At 53.0% G+C, this 17,510-nt stretch overlaps 1 protein-coding gene across 1 annotated transcript in view; it reads left to right on the forward strand.

Moving 5' to 3' along the window:
• Positions 1-15,643, forward strand: part of PEX6 (peroxisomal biogenesis factor 6) — a 43,221-nt gene extending 27,578 nt beyond the window's left edge. The window contains exons 11-17 of the mRNA XM_044274018.1: positions 9,032-9,237; positions 9,580-9,641; positions 11,487-11,595; positions 11,678-11,794; positions 12,894-12,971; positions 13,134-13,273; positions 15,438-15,643. Of these exons, the coding sequence (XP_044129953.1) occupies positions 9,032-9,237; positions 9,580-9,641; positions 11,487-11,595; positions 11,678-11,794; positions 12,894-12,971; positions 13,134-13,273; positions 15,438-15,583 (858 nt within the window). The 3' untranslated portion in view covers positions 15,584-15,643. The remainder of the gene's footprint in view (positions 1-9,031; positions 9,238-9,579; positions 9,642-11,486; positions 11,596-11,677; positions 11,795-12,893; positions 12,972-13,133; positions 13,274-15,437) is intronic.
• The last annotated feature ends 1,867 nt before the right edge of the window (positions 15,644-17,510 follow it).

Consider the following 17,510-nt stretch of genomic DNA (forward strand, 5'->3'; position numbering starts at 1 on the left):
TTCTGGGTTTTCTCCTCTCTGCTTCTGGTTTTCGCATGGATCCGGAGAAGGTCCGTGCTGTGCTGGAGTGGGAGCTTCCTGAAAATCAGAAGGCATTGATGCGCTTTCTGGGTTTTGCGAACTACTACAGAAAGTTCATTTTGAATTATTCCTCTATTGTCAAACCCCTCACTGACATGACAAAAAAGGGGGTGGATTTTTCCTCTTGGTCGGAGGAGGCGCTTGCAGCCTTTTCTAAGATTAAAGAGAGTTTTGCGTCTGCTCCCATCTTGGTGCATCCCGATGTTTCCTTACCTTTTATTGTTGAGGTGGATGCTTCCGAGGTGGGTGTGGGTGCAGTTTTGTCCCAGGGCCCCTCTCCTGCCAAATGGCGACCTTGTGCCTTTTTCTCTAGAAAACTCTCCCCGGCAGAGAGAAACTATGATGTGGGAGATAGGGAGTTGTTGGCCATCAAGTTGGCTTTCGAGGAATGGCGCCATTGGTTGGAGGGGGCCAGGCACCCTATCACCGTTTTTACCGACCATAAGAATCTGGCGTACTTGGAGTCGGCCAGGCGTATGAATCCGAGACAGGCCAGATGGTCTCTGTTCTTCTCCAGATTCAATTTTGTTGTTACTTTCCGCCCTGGGATCAAGAATGTGAAGGCTGATGCTCTCTCTCGCTGTTTTCCGGGGGGAGGAAACTCCGAAGACCCGGGTCCCATTTTGGCGGAGGGGGTAGTTGTTTCTGCTATATATTCCGATTTGGAGGCCGAGGTCCAGGCTGCCCAGTCTGAGGCACCTGCCCGTTGTCCCTCCGGGAAGTTGTTCGTGCCTCCTGAGCTACGTCACAAACTCTTTAAGGAACATCATGATACGGTTCTTGCTGGTCACCCCGGGAGTAGAGCCACGGTAGATCTCATTGCTCAGAGATTTTGGTGGCCGGCTCTTCGTAAGTCTGTGGAGGGTTTTGTGGCGGCTTGTGAGACGTGCGCTCGCGCTAAGGTCCCTCGTTCACGACCTTCAGGTTCCCTTCTCCCGTTACCCATACCTTCCCGTCCTTGGACACACCTGTCCATGGACTTTATCACGGATCTTCCTCGGGGAAGTCGGTGATCCTGGTGGTCGTGGACCGTTTTAGCAAGATGGCTCATTTCGTTCCTTTCCCTGGTTTACCCAATGCTAAAACGTTGGCGCAAGCTTTTGTCGACCATATTGTTAAATTGCACGGCATTCCCTCTGATATTGTTTCCGATAGGGGCACGCAGTTTGTGTCCAGGTTCTGGAAGGCTTTCTGTTCTCGCCTGGGGGTTCGGCTGTCCTTCTCTTCTGCTTTTCATCCGCAGTCGAATGGTCAGACTGAGCGCCTCAATCAGAATCTGGAGACATATCTGCGCTGTTTTGTGGCAGAGAACCAGGAGGATTGGTGTTCTTTTCTCCCTCTTGCTGAGTTTGCTTTGAACAACCGTCGTCAGGAATCTTCTGATAAGTCACCATTTTTTGGTGCATATGGGTCCCATCCGCAGTTTGGGACATTCTCGGGAGGGGCTCTTTCTGGTTTACCTGAGGAGGAGAGATTTTCCTCGTCTTTGTCTACCATTTGGCAAAAGATTCAGAGTAATCTCAGAAAGATGAGTGAGAAGTATAAGCGTGTGGCTGATAAGAGACGTGTGCCTGGTCCGGACCTGAATGTGGGTGATCTGGTGTGGTTGTCTACAAGAAATATTAAACTGAAGGTTCCTTCCTGGAAATTGGCTCCCAAGTTTATTGGGCCTTATAAAATTTTGTCAGTAATCAATCCTGTTGCCTTCCGCCTTGATCTTCCACGCGTTTGGAAGATACATAATGTATTTCACAGATCTCTCTTAAAACCATATGTCCAGCCCACGGTACCCTCCTCTTTGCCTCCTCCTCCGATTTTGGTTGATGGCAATCTGGAGTTTGAGGTTTCCAGAATTGTGGACTCTCGCATTGTCCGCGGTTCTCTTCAGTACCTCGTTCATTGGAAGGGTTATGGTCCTGAGGAGAGGATGTGGGTTCCGATGTCGGACATTAAAGCCACTCGCCTTTTCAGGGCATTTCATAGGGCTCATCCTGGGAAGGTGGGTCCTGGGTGTCCGGAGTCCACCCGTAGAGGGGGGGGGGGGGTACTGTCACTACCAGAGCTTTGAGACGTTCTCACAGCTCTGTGTCTCCACCCCTTGTCACTACCAGAGCTTTGAGACGTTCTAACAGCTCTGTGTCTCCACCCCTGTGATGATGTCACTTAGAGTTTGGAGGTGTTCTCACTGTTCTGTTTCTCCGCCCCTGTGATGAGGTCTTTACTCCCAGCTGTTCCTCCTGCGTTTGATTTCCCTGCCTTTAAATCACCCCTCCTCTTATTGCAGGGCGTGGATTATATTTCTCTTTTCAGTTGTAGCTCTGCCTTGAGTATCTTCACTTGTTAAGCTATTACTTCTCTGGACCTGTGTTCTGTTGCTGCAAGCACTCCGGATATTGCCAGCGGCCCTTGGATCCGTCTTCTCTGCGGCTACAGCTCCATCAGCTAAGTGTGCAGACTTTGTTGTGTACCTGGTGATTTCCTGACTGGATCTGAGGTGGCCACGGTTCCCTCCATATTCTGAGCAGGGCATCGGTGGCCGTGCCCCTTCCACTATTGTAGGGGTTACAGGGCTCATCAGTCTTAGGCACGCGGGCATGCCTCGTTCCACCATTTGGATCCGGGCATGTGCTTTAGCAGCATAGGGAGAGTGTTGAGGGTCTGACAGGGGTCACCCTTTCTCTTCCCTAGTTTGGGTCCGGTCAGTAGCTCTTCTTACTGTGTATGCTCTTGTTACCCTTAAACAGCCGTGACAGCTCGCTGGGGTGATGCCATAGCATGGAGTGGACATATCGGGGGTACAGCCCAGCCCCGAGAAGGGAGCCTCATCTGCTGGTGACTGGCCACAGGTCCCGAGGGGCAGAGGGGTCAGTGTCCTGTAGAGGACGGGACAAGTCCTGGTACCACTGTCTGCTGGGACCTACCACCGTTCTCTTGTGAGGCGTTGGGTGCCCTGCTAATGCATCTTCTGGCTAGGGGTCTACTGTCTGCATGTTGGGAGCCTCGCTGGTTTCCCTGCTTCTGACCCATAAGCATGGTGCAGGTATGATAGAGGTGTGATAGTGGAGGTATGGAGGTGTGATAGTGGAGGTATGCTGTGTAGTAGTAGCAGTGTGATGGTGGAGGTATGATAGAGGTGTGATAGTGGAGGTGTGATGGTGGAGGTATGCTGTGTAGTAGTAGCAGTGTGATGGTGGAGGTGTGATGATGGAGGTATGCTGTGTAGTAGTAGCAGTGTGATGGTGGAGGTATGGAGGTGTGATGGTGGAGGTATGGAGGTGTGATGGTGGAGGTATGCTGTGTAGTAGTAGCAGTGTGATGGTGGAGGTGTGTAATCCAGTAGGATTTGATACAGCGGCTGCCCCCTCAGTCTATCTTCAGTGTATTGTAAATGTAGACGGGCAGAGTTCATTTGGAGCGGTCAGAGACCTCCCCGTCCTCCAGACACTCATTTATTCGTCAGTGTCTTATGTGGGAATCTGTGACCGACGTGTAACAACATAAAAATAGCACAAAAACCTAAAATGCTAAACTATAGCAATGAGCCCTCTATTAGGTGTACAAGAGGAAGAAGTGTGGGATCTGCCCGTGCAGGCCCCCCGCCCGTGCAGCCCCGGCGCCCCCCCCCCCCCCCCACGCCCGCCCGTGCAGGCCCCCCCCCTCCTTCCCCCGCGCCCGTGCAGGGCTCCTGCCCCGTGCCGCCCGTGCAGGGCCCCTCCTTCCCCCCGCCCGTGCAGAGCCCCTCCTCCGCCGCCTTAGAAGGCTTATAAGTAAATCTTGAAATTTTTCTGAAAATTTCCAAACCCCACTTTTTTAGGACCAGTTCAGGTCTGAAGTCACTCTGTGAGGCTTACATAATAGAAACCACCCAATATGACCCCATTTTACAAAGTACACCCCTCAAGATATTCAAAACTTTTGAAACGTTTTACAAACTTTGTTAACCCTTTAGGTGTTCCACAAGAATTAAATAAAAATAAAGCTGAAATTTCAGAATTTCACTTTTTAGGCAGATTTTCCATTTAATTTTTTTTTCTCGCTAACAAAGCAAGGGTTAACAGTCAAACTAAACTCCATATTTATTGCCCGGACTCTGTAGTTTGCAGAAACCCCCCCATATGTGGTCGTAAACTGCTGTACGGGCACACGGCAGGGCAGAGAAGGGAAGGAACGCCGTATGGTTTTTGGAAGGCTGAATTCACTGGGATAACTTTAAGCTGCCGTGTGGCATTTTAAGCCCTCCTGATGCACCCCTAGAGTAGGAACTAAAAAAAAGTGACCCCATTTTGGAAACTACAGGATAGGTGGCAGTTTTTTTGGACTATTTTTAGTTTACAGATGATTTTTGGTTGCTCCATATTGCACTGTTTGTTTTGGCACCGTTTAAAGGGCTTCTGTCAGCCACTAAACCGGTTAATAATAATCCCTACACTGCGAGCTCCCTGTACATAAGCTAAATATTCATCCCTACACTGCGAGCTCCCTGTACATAAGCTAAATATTCATCCCTACACTGCGAGCTCCCTGTACATAAGCTAAATATTCATCCTACACTGCGAGCTCCCTGTACATAAGCTAAATATTCATCCCTACACTGCGAGCTCCCTGTACATAAGCTAAATATTCATCCCTACACTGCGAGCTCCCTGTACATAAGCTAAATATTCATCCCTACACTGCGAGCTCCCTGTACATAAGCTAAATATCATCCCTACACTGCGAGCTCCCTGTACATAAGCTAAATATTCATCCCTACACTGCGAGCTCCCTGTACATAAGCTAAATATTCATCCCTACACTGCGAGCTCCCTGTACATAAGCTAAATATTCATCCCTACACTGCGAGCTCCCTGTACATAAGCTAAATATTCATCCCTACACTGCGAGCTCCCTGTACATAAGCTAAATATTCATCCCTACACTGCGAGCTCCCTGTACATAAGCTAAATATTCATCCCTACACTGCGAGCTCCCTGTACATAAGCTAAATATTCATCCCTACACTGCGAGCTCCCTGTACATAAGCTAAATATTCATCCCTACACTGCGAGCTCCCTGTACATAAGCTAAATATTCATCCCTACACTGCGAGCTCCCTGTACATAAGCTAAATATTCATCCCTACACTGCGAGCTCCCTGTACATAAGCTAAATATTCATCCCTACACTGCGAGCTCCCTGTACATAAGCTAAATATTCATCCCTACACTGCGAGCTCCCTGTACATAAGCTAAATATTCATCCCTACACTGCGAGCTCCCTGTACATAAGCTAAATATTCATCCCTACACTGCGAGCTCCCTGTACATAAGCTAAATATTCATCCCTACACTGCGAGCTCCCTGTACATAAGCTAAATATTCATCCCTACACTGCGAGCTCCCTGTACATAAGCTAAATATTCATCCCTACACTGCGAGCTCCCTGTACATAAGCTAAATATTCATCCCTACACTGCGAGCTCCCTGTACATAAGCTAAATATTCATCCCTACACTGCGAGCGCCCTGTACATAAGCTAAATATTCATCCCTACACTGCGAGCTCCCTGTACATAAGCTAAATATTCATCCCTACACTGCGAGCTCCCTGTACATAAGCTAAATATTCATCCCTACACTGCGAGCTCCCTGTACATAAGCTAAATATTCATCCCTACACTGCGAGCTCCCTGTACATAAGCTAAATATTCATCCCTACACTGCGAGCTCCCTGTACATAAGCTAAATATTCATCCCTACACTGCGAGCTCCCTGTACATAAGCTAAATATTCATCCCTACACTGCGAGCTCCCTGTACATAAGCTAAATATTCATCCCTACACTGCGAGCTCCCTGTACATAAGCTAAATATTCATCCCTACACTGCGAGCTCCCTGTACATAAGCTAAATATTCATCCCTACACTGCGAGCTCCCTGTACATAAGCTAAATATTCATCCCTACACTGCGAGCTCCCTGTACATAAGCTAAATATTCATCTCTACACTGCGAGCTCCCTGTACATAAGCTAAATATTCATCCCTACACTGCGAGCTCCCTGTACATAAGCTAAATATTCATCCCTACACTGCGAGCTCCCTGTACATAAGCTAAATATTCATCCCTACACTGCGAGCTCCCTGTACATAAGCTAAATATTCATCCCTACACTGCGAGCTCCCTGTACATAAGCTAAATATTCATCCCTACACTGCGAGCTCCCTGTACATAAGCTAAATATTCATCCCTACACTGCGAGCTCCCTGTACATAAGCTAAATATTCATCCCTACACTGCGAGCGCCCTGTACATAAGCTAAATATTCATCCCTACACTGCGAGCTCCCTGTACATAAGCTAAATATTCATCCCTACACTGCGAGCTCCCTGTACATAAGCTAAATATTCATCCCTACACTGCGAGCTCCCTGTACATAAGCTAAATATTCATCCCTACACTGCGAGCTCCCTGTAGCATAAGCTAAATATTCATCCCTACACTGCGAGCTCCCTGTACATAAGCTAAATATTCATCCCTACACTGCGAGCGCCCTGTACATAAGCTAAATATTCATCCCTACACTGCGAGCTCCCTGTACATAAGCTAAATATTCATCCCTACACTGCGAGCTCCCTGTACATAAGCTAAATATTCATCCCTACACTGCGAGCTCCCTGTACATAAGCTAAATATTCATCCCTACACTGCGAGCTCCCTGTACATAAGCTAAATATTCATCCCTACACTGCGAGCGCCCTGTACATAAGCTAAATATTCATCCCTACACTGCGAGCTCCCTGTACATAAGCTAAATATTCATCCCTACACTGCGAGCTCCCTGTACATAAGCTAATATTCATCCCTACACTGCGAGCTCCCTGTACATAAGCTAAATATTCATCCCTACACTGCGAGCTCCCTGTACATAAGCTAAATATTCATCCCTACACTGCGAGCTCCCTGTACATAAGCTAAATATTCATCCCTACACTGCGAGCTCCCTGTACATAAGCTAAATATTCATCCCTACACTGCGAGCTCCCTGTACATAAGCTAAATATTCATCCCTACACTGCGAGCTCCCTGTACATAAGCTAAATATTCATCCCTACACTGCGAGCTCCTTGTACATAAGCTAAATATTCATTTTGGTTCTGTAGATTTTGTTAAAAATCAAGTTTTATAATATGTAAATTACCTTGCTACCAGTAAGTAGGGCGGCCGCATCCTCCGCTGCTAATGACGCCCCCTCCACTGTGTGAGTGACAGGGCCAGGGAACGGGATCGTTCTCTGCTGGTCCTGTTTGAATTCAAAATATCGCGCCTGCGCCGTACCTGTCTTCAATCGGCGCAGGCGCACTGAGAGGCGGCCGCTCTCTCGGCCGCTCCATCCTCAATGCGCCTGCGCTGATGACGTCACATCTACACCCGGCGCAGGCGCATTGAGGATGGAGCGGCCGTCTCTCAGTGCGCCTGCGCCGATTAAAGACAGGTACGGCGCAGGCGCGATATTTTGAATTCAAACAGGGCCAGCAGAGAACGATCCCGTTCCCTGGCCCTGTCAATCACACAGCGGAGGGGGCGTCATTAGCAAAGTAGACATATTTGGTATCGCCGTGTCCGTAACGACCTGCTGTACAAAAATATCACATGACCTAACCCCTCAAGTTTTTTTATCAGCTTACATCACAAAAAGTGTCGCCCTACTTGCTGGTAGCAAGGTAATTTACATATTATAAAACTTGCTTTTTAACAGAATCTACAGAACCAAAATGAATATTTAGCTTATGTACAGGGAGCTCGCAGTGTAGGGATTATTATTAACCGGTTTAGTGGCTGACAGAAGCCCTTTAAATTTTTGGTATTTTTTTCAATGTTCATCTGACAGGTTAGATCATGTGGTATTTCTATAGAGCGGGTTGTCACGGACACAATACCAAATTTGACACATTTTTGGGTTTTGTTTAGGTTTTACATAATAATATATTTTTTTTTTGTGTCTCCATATTCTGAAAGCCATATTTTTTTTTTATTATTTGGGCGACTGTCTTATGTACAGGCTCATTTTTTGTGGGATGAGATGACTGACACTATTTTGGGGTGTGTAGGACTTTTTGGTCGCTTGGTATTACACTTTTTGTGATGTAAGCTGATAAAAAAAACTTGAGGGGTTAGGTCATGTGATATTTTTGTACAGCAGGTTGTTACGGACACGGCGATACCAAATATGTCTACTTTGATTATTTAGTTAGGTTTTACACAATAAAAGCATTTTTGAAACAAAAATAAAATCCTGTTTTAGTGCCTCCATGTTCTGAGAGCCAAAGTTCTTTTATTTTCTGGCCGATTGTCTTATAGAGGCGCTCCGTTTTTGCGGGGGGGCATACGCCTTTTTGATTGCTTGGTGTTGCACTTTTTATGATGTAAGGTGACAAATAAAGAATAGTTTGAGCTCAGTTTTTTTTCACTGCAGAGCTGGGGCTCGATGGAGACGCGGAGGGATCCTGTACCCTCCGCAGACCCCCTGCATGCCGCGGTCAGCTGTTTTTACCGTTGCCGGCGTATGCAGCAGAGGTCCGGTTGTCAGTGACTGCCGTGTCCGTGCCGCTGACCGGGTGGGCGCAGCTCCTGCACATGTATGGCGAGGGTCCTCTACGGGGGAATAACCATGTTTACTCAGCAGTGAGCTGAATCTGAGGTGAGCGCTACAGCGACCACCTGGGCGCCACGGCGGATAGCCCCAGCGGGGGAGGGGCCCTGCACAGGCGGCGTGGGAGGGGCCCTGCACAGGCGGAGGAGGGGCCCTGCACAGGCGGCGGGGAGGTGTTTGGGGGCGGCCATCTTTACCAGCAATGTCAGTAAGAACTGAGTGCTATACAGTTTGGCACACCTTGTGCAGGGGACCCCCACAGGAGGGCGTGCCCCCGCAGTCTACTTGTGCTCCTCCTGACTGGTGTCCTCTGTTTCCTCAGGTCCCCTGTGTGCGCTGGACGGATGTGGGAGGACTAGAAGATGCTAAGCGTCAGCTCTTGGACACGGTGCAGCTCCCTCTGGAGCACCCTGAGGTGCTGGCCTTGGGGCTCAGGAGGTCGGGGATCTTGCTGTATGGGCCCCCAGGAACAGGAAAAACCCTGCTGGCCAAAGCTGTTGCCACCGAGTGCGCCATGACCTTCCTCAGGTAGCCGCACATGTGAGCGCCATCGTCCGCCTTCACTCGCACTTTCTGTCCCCCTTCACACAGCACTGATTGGCATGGGGGAGGGGGGTTGCATCGGAGCGGGGCCTGAGGGTGGGTCTCCTGGTACAGACATCACAGGTTGAGGCCGAATGCACACCACCGTGGAACACGGACGTGAGCGGTCGCTGGTATCCCGGCCTGACATCATTGGTTGCTATGACGCTGTGCGCTTCATGCCGCCGCTCCAGTACAGTAATACACTCGTATAGATCTATACGAAGCGCACGGGGGAGGGGGGGTCTGTTCAGGACTTTTTGTCCAGGTTTTCTTCTTTCTTTGCAGCGTGAAGGGACCAGAATTAATTAACATGTACGTGGGCCAGAGCGAGGAGAACGTCCGAGAAGGTGAGACACCTGTGCGCCCACTGTCCGTGTGTGTGCGCGCGCCACCCCTGTCCGTGTGTGTGTGTGCGCGCCCCACCCCTGTATGTGTGCGTGCCACCCCTGTCCGTGTGTGTGTGTGCGCGCGCCACCCCTGTCCGTGTGTGTGCGCCACCCCTGTCCGTGTGTGTGCGCGCGCCACCCCTGTCCGTGTGTGTGCACGCGCCACCCCTGTCCGTGTGTGTGTGTGCGCCACCCCTGTCCGTGTGTGTGTGCGCGCCACCCCTGTCCGTGTGTGTGTGCGCGCCACCCCTGTCCGTGTGTGTGTGCGCGCCACCCCTGTCCGTGTGTGTGTGCGCGCCACCCCTGTCCGTGTGTGTGTGCGCGCCACCCCTGTCCGTGTGTGTGTGCGCGCCACCCCTGTCCGTGTGTGTGTGCGCGCCACCCCTGTCCGTGTGTGTGTGTGCGCGCCACCCCTGTCCGTGTGTGTGTGTGCGCCCCACCCCTGTCCGTGTGTGTGTGTGCCCCACCCCTGTCCGTGTGTGTGTGCGCACGCCACCCCTGTCCGTGTGTGTGTGCGCACGCCACCCCTGTCCGTGTGTGTGTGCGCACGCCACCCCTGTCCGTGTGTGTGCGCGCGCCACCCCTGTCCGTGTGTGTGCGCGCGCCACCCCTGTCCGTGTGTGTGCGCGCGCCACCCCTGTCCGTGTGTGTGCGCGCGCCACCCCTGTCCGTGTGTGTGCGCGCGCCACCCCTGTCCGTGTGTGTGTGTGCGCGCCACCCCTGTCCGTGTGTGTGTGCGCGCCACCCCTGTCCGTGTGTGTGTGTGTGCGTGCCACCCCTGTCCGTGTGTGTGCGTGCCACCCCTGTCCGTGTGTGTGCGTGCCACCCCTGTCCGTGTGTGTGCGCGCGCCACCCCTGTCCGTGTGTGTGCGCGCGCCACCCCTGTCCGTGTGTGTGTGCGCGCGCCACCCCTGTCCGTGTGTGTGTGCGCGCGCCACCCCTGTCCGTGTGTGTGTGCGCGCCACCCCTGTCCGTGTGTGTTGTGCGTGCCACCCCTGTCCGTGTGTGTGTGTGCGTGCCACCCCTGTCCGTGTGTGTGCGTGCCACCCCTGTCCGTGTGTGTGCGTGCCACCCCTGTCCGTGTGTGTGCGTGCCACCCCTGTCCGTGTGTGTGCGTGCCACCCCTGTCCGTGTGTGTGCGTGCCACCCCTGTCCGTGTGTGTGTGCGTGCCACCCCTGTCCGTGTGTGTGTGCGTGCCACCCCTGTCTGTGTGTGTGTGCGCCACCCCTGTCTGTGTGTGTGTGCGCCACCCCTGTCTGTGTGTGTGTGCGCCACCCCTGTCCGTGTGTGTGTGTGCGCCACCCCTGTCCGTGTGTGTGTGTGCGCCACCCCTGTCCGTGTGTGTGTGTGCGCCACCCCTGTCCGTGTGTGTGTGTGCGCCACCCCTGTCCGTGTGTGTGTGTGCGCCACCCCTGTCCGTGTGTGTGTGTGTGCGCCACCCCTGTCCGTGTGTGTGTGCGCGCCACCCCTGTCCGTGTGTGTGTGCGCGCCACCCCTGTCCGTGTGTGTGTGCGCGCCACCCCTGTCCGTGTGTGTGTGCGCGTGCGCGCCACCCCTGTCCGTGTGTGTGTGCGTGCCACCCCTGTCCGTGTGTGTGTGCGCGCCACCCCTGTCCGTGTGTGTGTGCGCGCCACCCCTGTCCGTGCGCACCATCCCTGTCCGTGTGTGTGTGTGTGTGTGTGTGCGCGGGCGCGTGCCACCCCTGCCAGCGCAGTGGGTTTTTTTTCGGCCCACCCCTGCCGGCGCAGTGGGGTTTTTTTGGGGCCCGCCCCTGCCGGCGCCTCCTCATTGTCCTCTCTCTGCAGTCTTCTCCAGGGCTCGAGCGGCTTCTCCTTGCATTATATTCTTCGATGAGCTGGACTCGCTGGCCCCGAACCGGGGGCGGAGCGGGGACTCGGGAGGTGTGATGGACCGGTGAGATGTATTCTCTGCACAGTATGGACTCGGCCCTGGTCACGTCCGCCGGCGCCCCCTCTGATTGTCGCTCTGTCCTCAGGGTGGTGTCCCAGCTGCTGGCCGAGATGGACGGCCTGCACTCCTCCACTGACCTCTTTGTGATTGGAGCCACGAATCGTCCTGACCTGCTGGATCCTGCGCTGCTCCGGCCTGGGAGGTAACCCCCATCAGGACACCCCCTTATGTAGCCCCCCATTTATTCTACATGACCCTGGTACAGGACCAGGGTGAATGTCTGGTGTGGGGGTGGTCCCCTCCGCTGCTTCCATGTGGATCTTGTGCTTGCTCTGCGGTTGTCACGGTAACCTCAGCAGACTCGCTCTATTACGCACTAACTTCCTGTCATGTGACCTGGGCTTTTGAGAGGACTTTAAAGGGAACCTGTCACCAGGATTTTGCGTATAGAGCTGAGGACATGGGTTGCTAGATGGCCGCTAGCACATCTGCAATACCCAGTCCCCATAGCTCTGTGTGCTTTTATTGTGTAAAAAAAAAAGATTTGATACATATGCAAATTAACCAGAGATGAGTCCTGGGGACAGGACTCGTGTCTCGGGGACAGGACTCGTGTCTCTGGGACAGGACTCGTGTCTCTGGGACAGGACTCGTGTCTCTGGGACAGGACTCGTGTCTCTGGGACAGGACTCGTGTCTCTGGGACAGGACTCGTGTCTCTGGGACAGGACTCGTGTCTCTGGGACAGGACTCGTGTCTCGGGGACAGGACTCGTGTCTCGGGGACAGGACTCGTGTCTCGGGGACAGGACTCGTGTCTCGGGGACAGGACTCGTGTCTCGGGGACAGGACTCGTGTCTCGGGGACAGGACTCGTCTCAGGTTAATTTGCATATGTATCAAATATTTTTTTTTCACAATAAAAGCACACAGAGCTATGGGGATTGGGTATTGCGGATGTGCTAGCGGCCATCTAGCAGCCCATGGCCTCAGCTCTATACACAAAATCCCGGTGACAGGTTCCCTTTAAGGAATGATGGTGCTACCCTGACACCCTCTGGACGAGGTATGAGGTGGGAGAGGCATAGTCATGGCGGCTGGCTGTGAAATCCACATCTTGGAGAACTCCTCGTGCAGATGGGGCCGCGGAGCCAGGCGATGGGGCCCCTCTACAGCGGGGGGTGCAGATGTTCTTACCCAGATGGGGGTCTTCTGCTGTATTACAGTGAGGCACGAGGCACCGCATCATAGACTGTGGGGGAGGGGCCAATCTCTTCTCTCAACCGACTCTCCTTCCCTCCCAGGTTTGACAAGCTGGTGTACGTAGGGTTAAATGAAGACCGTGACTCCCAGCTGCGAGTCCTGGAAGCCGTGACCCGTAGGTGAGTAGTCATCCGTAGCTCCGCTGAGAGTTATACTGCTGTACTGTGCGGGGAGAGAGGAGCCCCTACATCATGTGACATCGGGGGCAGGTTTTTTTGTCCTTACTTGGTCGGTGCTGGGCTCCTCCTCCTCCTCACTTGGCTCCTCCTCTTCTTGGGCAGGTTCTCTCTGGACTCGGCGGTGGATCTGTCCCACGTCTTACATCACTGTCCTGCTGCCCTGACTGGGGCCGACCTCTATGCCCTGTGTGCCGATGCCATGATGAGCGCCATCAAGGAGAAGGTCCAGCGCCTGCAGGAAGGTGAGGATGTATTGGGGGATTCTGAGGAATCTCTGCGGCCCCCGCCTCTCGGGGAGGGACCCCTGCGGCCCCGCCTCTCGGGGAGGGACCCCCTGCGGCCCCGCCTCTCGGGGAGGGACCCCCTGCGGCCCCGCCTCTCGGGGAGGGACCCCCTGCGGCCCCGCCTCTCGGGGAGGGACCCCCTGCGGCCCCGCCTCTCGGGGAGGGACCCCCTGCGGCCCCGCCTCTCGGGGAGGGACCCCCTGCGGCCCCGCCTCTCGGGGAGGGACCCCCTGCGGCCCCCCGCCTCTCGGGGAGGGACCCCTGCGGCCCCGCCTCTCGGGGAGGGACTCCCTGCGGCCCCGCCTCTCAGGGAGGGACTCCCTGCGGCCCCCCGCCTATCGGGAAGGGACCCCCGCCTCTCGGGGAGGGACCCTCTGCGGCCCCCGCCTCTCGGTGCTGCCCATCCTCCTGGTTGGTCTACATGGTTGACCTGTAGTGTAGCTCATGTTCTGCACTCTCACCACTTTGTTTGCTGTCAGTGAATGGACACTAGGCCTCTGTCTACACTGATACAGTCCTGAAAAATGGCAAACAATCCTATTTAGCCTGGCTGGATCTTCACAAGGTTCTAAGTGGAGCTTCAACCTGCAACAAGAAGAGACGGGAGGGAGAGAAACATTTTTTGAGCATTCAGTTTAATGAAAACAACGAATAAACTGAGACAGGCTGTTTTTCAGCTGATCAAAAGTTTAGGCCCACACCTCCAAAAAAAAAACTAGACCCCAAAACAGAAATCCAACTTCCAAACATGACCTCAGTAATGAGTAGCTCCGCCGTTATTGTCTCGGCATGCTTGATGCAAGCGTTTCCATGAGGTGAGTGGGAACATTTCTCCAAGTGGTGGAGACGGCCGCACGAAGGCCATCTACTGTCTGGAACTAGTGGCCATTTTTGTAAACTTCCCTTGCCATCCATCCCCAAAGGTTCTCAATTGGATTCAGATCAGGGGAACACGCAGGATGGGCCAAAAGAGTGATGTTCTTCTCCTGGAAGAAGCCCCTTGTCTTGCGGGCATTGTGTACTGTAGCGTTGTCCTGTTACCACACAGACGAGGGCCCTCAGTCATGAGGAATGCTCTCTGCAACATCTGGACATAGCCAGCGGCCGTCTGACGCCCTGCACTTCCTGAAGCTCCATTGTTCCACTAAAGGAAAAAGCCCCCCAGACCATTATGGCGCCCCCTCCACTGTGGCGCGTAGAAAACATCTCAGGTGGGATCTGCTTGTCATGCCAGTAACGTTGGAAACCATCAGGACCATCAAGGTTACATTTTTTCTCATCAGAGAATAAGACTTTCTTCCACCTTTGAATGTCCCATGTTTGGTGCTCTCTTGCAAAGTCCAAACGAGCAGTTCTGTGGCCTTCAAGGAGCACCAGTAAGGGCCTTAATTTGGGTCGAGGATCGTCCAGTGTCTTGACGGACAGCCAATTGGATCCTCCGGCTCAGTGCTGATGACATTTTTTGGGTCTTCCACTTGACTTTTTTGTTCCATAACCCTCAGGATCATTTAAGAAACTCCAAATGACTGTCTTCCTGCGTCCCCCCTCAGCAGCGATGGCGGCTGTGAGAGACCCTGCTTATGCAGCTCAACAACCCGACCACAGTCAAAAAGGGAGAGTTTTTTTGCCTTTGCCATCACAACGTGTGACTACCTGACAGAAGAGGACAATGAATCCACATCAGATTTGGCTTTTTAAAGGCAGGTGGTCCTAAACTATGGATCAGCTGAAAAACAGCCGGTTTCAGTTTATTCGTTGTTTTCATTAAACCGAAGGCTCAGAAAACCCTTTGTCTCCGTCCCGTCTCTTCTTGTTGAAGCTCCACTTGGAACCGCGTTCAGATCCGGCCAGGCTGAATAGGAGTTTGTGCCATTTTTCACGTGGTCTTAAACTTTTGATCAGGCTGTACTTTGTAACAAACCCTCAGCTGTGTGAACATGACAATTATTTGTGAGCCTGAGCTTCAGGCTGACAGCCCGACCTGCACCGATTCCTTAGAACAGGCCCTAAACTGTAAGCAGCCAATGGTTGCATTCACTGACGGGAAGCAGAGTTGTGAGGAAGGTAGGAGTCAGGGCTGTAGCACTTGGGGGTCTGACATCTGGCTGCTTCCTCCTTCCAGGCGCAGGTGAACCGGCTGCAGGGCTCGTCCTTCGTCTGGAGCATTTGGTGCAGGCAGCAGAGCGTCTTCAGCCGTCTGTGTCACAGCAAGAGCTGCAGCGATACGAGAGAATCCACCGGAAGTTCTCAGTGCCCAGCAATGTGTAAGCGCCCCTGTGTACCTGGGGGAGAAATAAAGATGGAGGCACAGTGTGCCCATTACTACTTCCCTGTGTGAGAATCTAGTCACATCCAGAGCTGCAGACACAATTGTACTGCTGCAGCATTCCTTATCCTCCAGTCACATCCAGAGCTGCAGACACAATTGTACTGCTACAGCATTTTTCAGTCTCCTTTCACCCCCAGAGCTGCGGACATGTTGGCCTCATTCACACAGCAGTATTTTTGTAGCAGTGGGTCCAGAAGTGGAGAAGACGCCGATCTTTCTATTCTAATAAAATACTGTGAATGAGGCTTTATACTGTAGTCGCACCCAGAGCTGCAGCCCACATTTATCAGCGCCTGGACTCTAGGAAACTAGCTGCAAAATTAGCTTATCTTGGTGTGTGTCCCGTCTGCGCAAGCATTTCTGGCTTTTTGGGAATTGCGCTTGATTGCCAGTTTTCCGAAACTGGGCAGAGCAGGAAGTGGGCGGAGCCAGGCCCATACTATCTAAGTAATGCTAAGAAACAGGTGTGAACAGTAGCTGAAATCTGCGCTTCCTGTACGGCATGCAGAGGCCACAGAGCTGGCTATACTCTAGTCACATCCAGAGCATCCTCCGAGACTCCTCCCATCAGGACACACCCCCAGTAATGACGCATAGTCCAGGCTGCGTCATCTCTGTGAATCCAGAGGAAATAATCAGCGTTCAGGGGTCCAGTGTGTGACTGTAGATCCCGGGACTGTAGGAGGACTGCAGACAGTTGCTTAATATTGCACTGTATTGTGTTTTCCCTTTGTGTTCCCCCCCATTAGTCTGAGCTCCATCACTGACCGCAACGTCCAGTGCACGTCTCGTCAGGTTTCTGCCGGCCGCGAGCCGCGTTCAGGGGTCCAGTGTGTGACTGTAGATCCCGGGACTGTAGGAGGACTGCAGACAGTTGCTTACTATTGCGCTGTATTGTGTTCTTCCTTTGTGTTCCCCCATTAGTCTGAGCTCCATCACTGACCGCACCGTCCAGTGCACGTCTCGTCAGGTTTCTGCCGGCCGCGAGCCGCGTTCAGGGGTCCAGTGTGTGACTGTAGATCCCAGGACTGTAGGAGGACTGCAGACAGTTGCTTACTATTGCACTGTATTGTGTTTTCCCTTTGTGTTCCCCCCCATTAGTCTGAGCTCCATCACTGACCGCACCGTCCAGTGCACGTCTCGTCTGGTTTCTGCCATTCGGGAGCCGCGTTCAGGGGTCCAGTGTGTTACTGTAGATCCCGGGACTGCAGACAGTTGCTTACTATTGCACTGTATTGTGTTCTTCCTTTGTGTTCCCCCCATTAGTCTGAGCTCCATCACTGACCGCACCGTCCAGTGCACGTCTCGTCAGGTTTCTGCCGTCTGCGAGCCGCGTTCAGGGGTCCAGTGTGTGACTGTAGATCCCGGGACTGCAGACAGTTGCTTACTATTGCACTGTATTGTGTTCTTCCTTTGTGTTCCCCCCATTAGTCTGAGCTCCATCACTGACCGCACCGTCCAGTGCACGTCTCGTCTGGTTTCTGCCATTCGGGAGCCGCGTTCAGGGGTCCAGTGTGTTACTGTAGATCCCGGGACTGTAGGAGGACTGCAGACAGTTGCTTACTATTGCACTGTATTGTGTTTTCCCTTTGTGTTTCCCCCCCCCCCCCCATTAGTCTGAGCTCCATCACTGACCGCACCGTCCAGTGCACGTCTCGTCAGGTTTCTGACGGCCGCGAGCCGCGTTCAGGGGTCCAGTGTGTGACTGTAGATCCAGGGACTGTAAGAGGACTGCAGACAGTTGCTTACTATTGCACTGTATTGTGTTTTCCCTTTGTGTTCCCCCCATTAATCTGAGCTCCATTACTGACCGCACCGTTCAGTGCACGTCTAGTCAGGTTTCTGCCGCCCGAGAGCCGCGTTCAG

Source organism: Bufo gargarizans, unplaced genomic scaffold, assembly GCF_014858855.1.
Source record: "Bufo gargarizans isolate SCDJY-AF-19 unplaced genomic scaffold, ASM1485885v1 original_scaffold_1390_pilon, whole genome shotgun sequence".
NCBI lineage: Eukaryota > Metazoa > Chordata > Amphibia > Anura > Bufonidae > Bufo > Bufo gargarizans.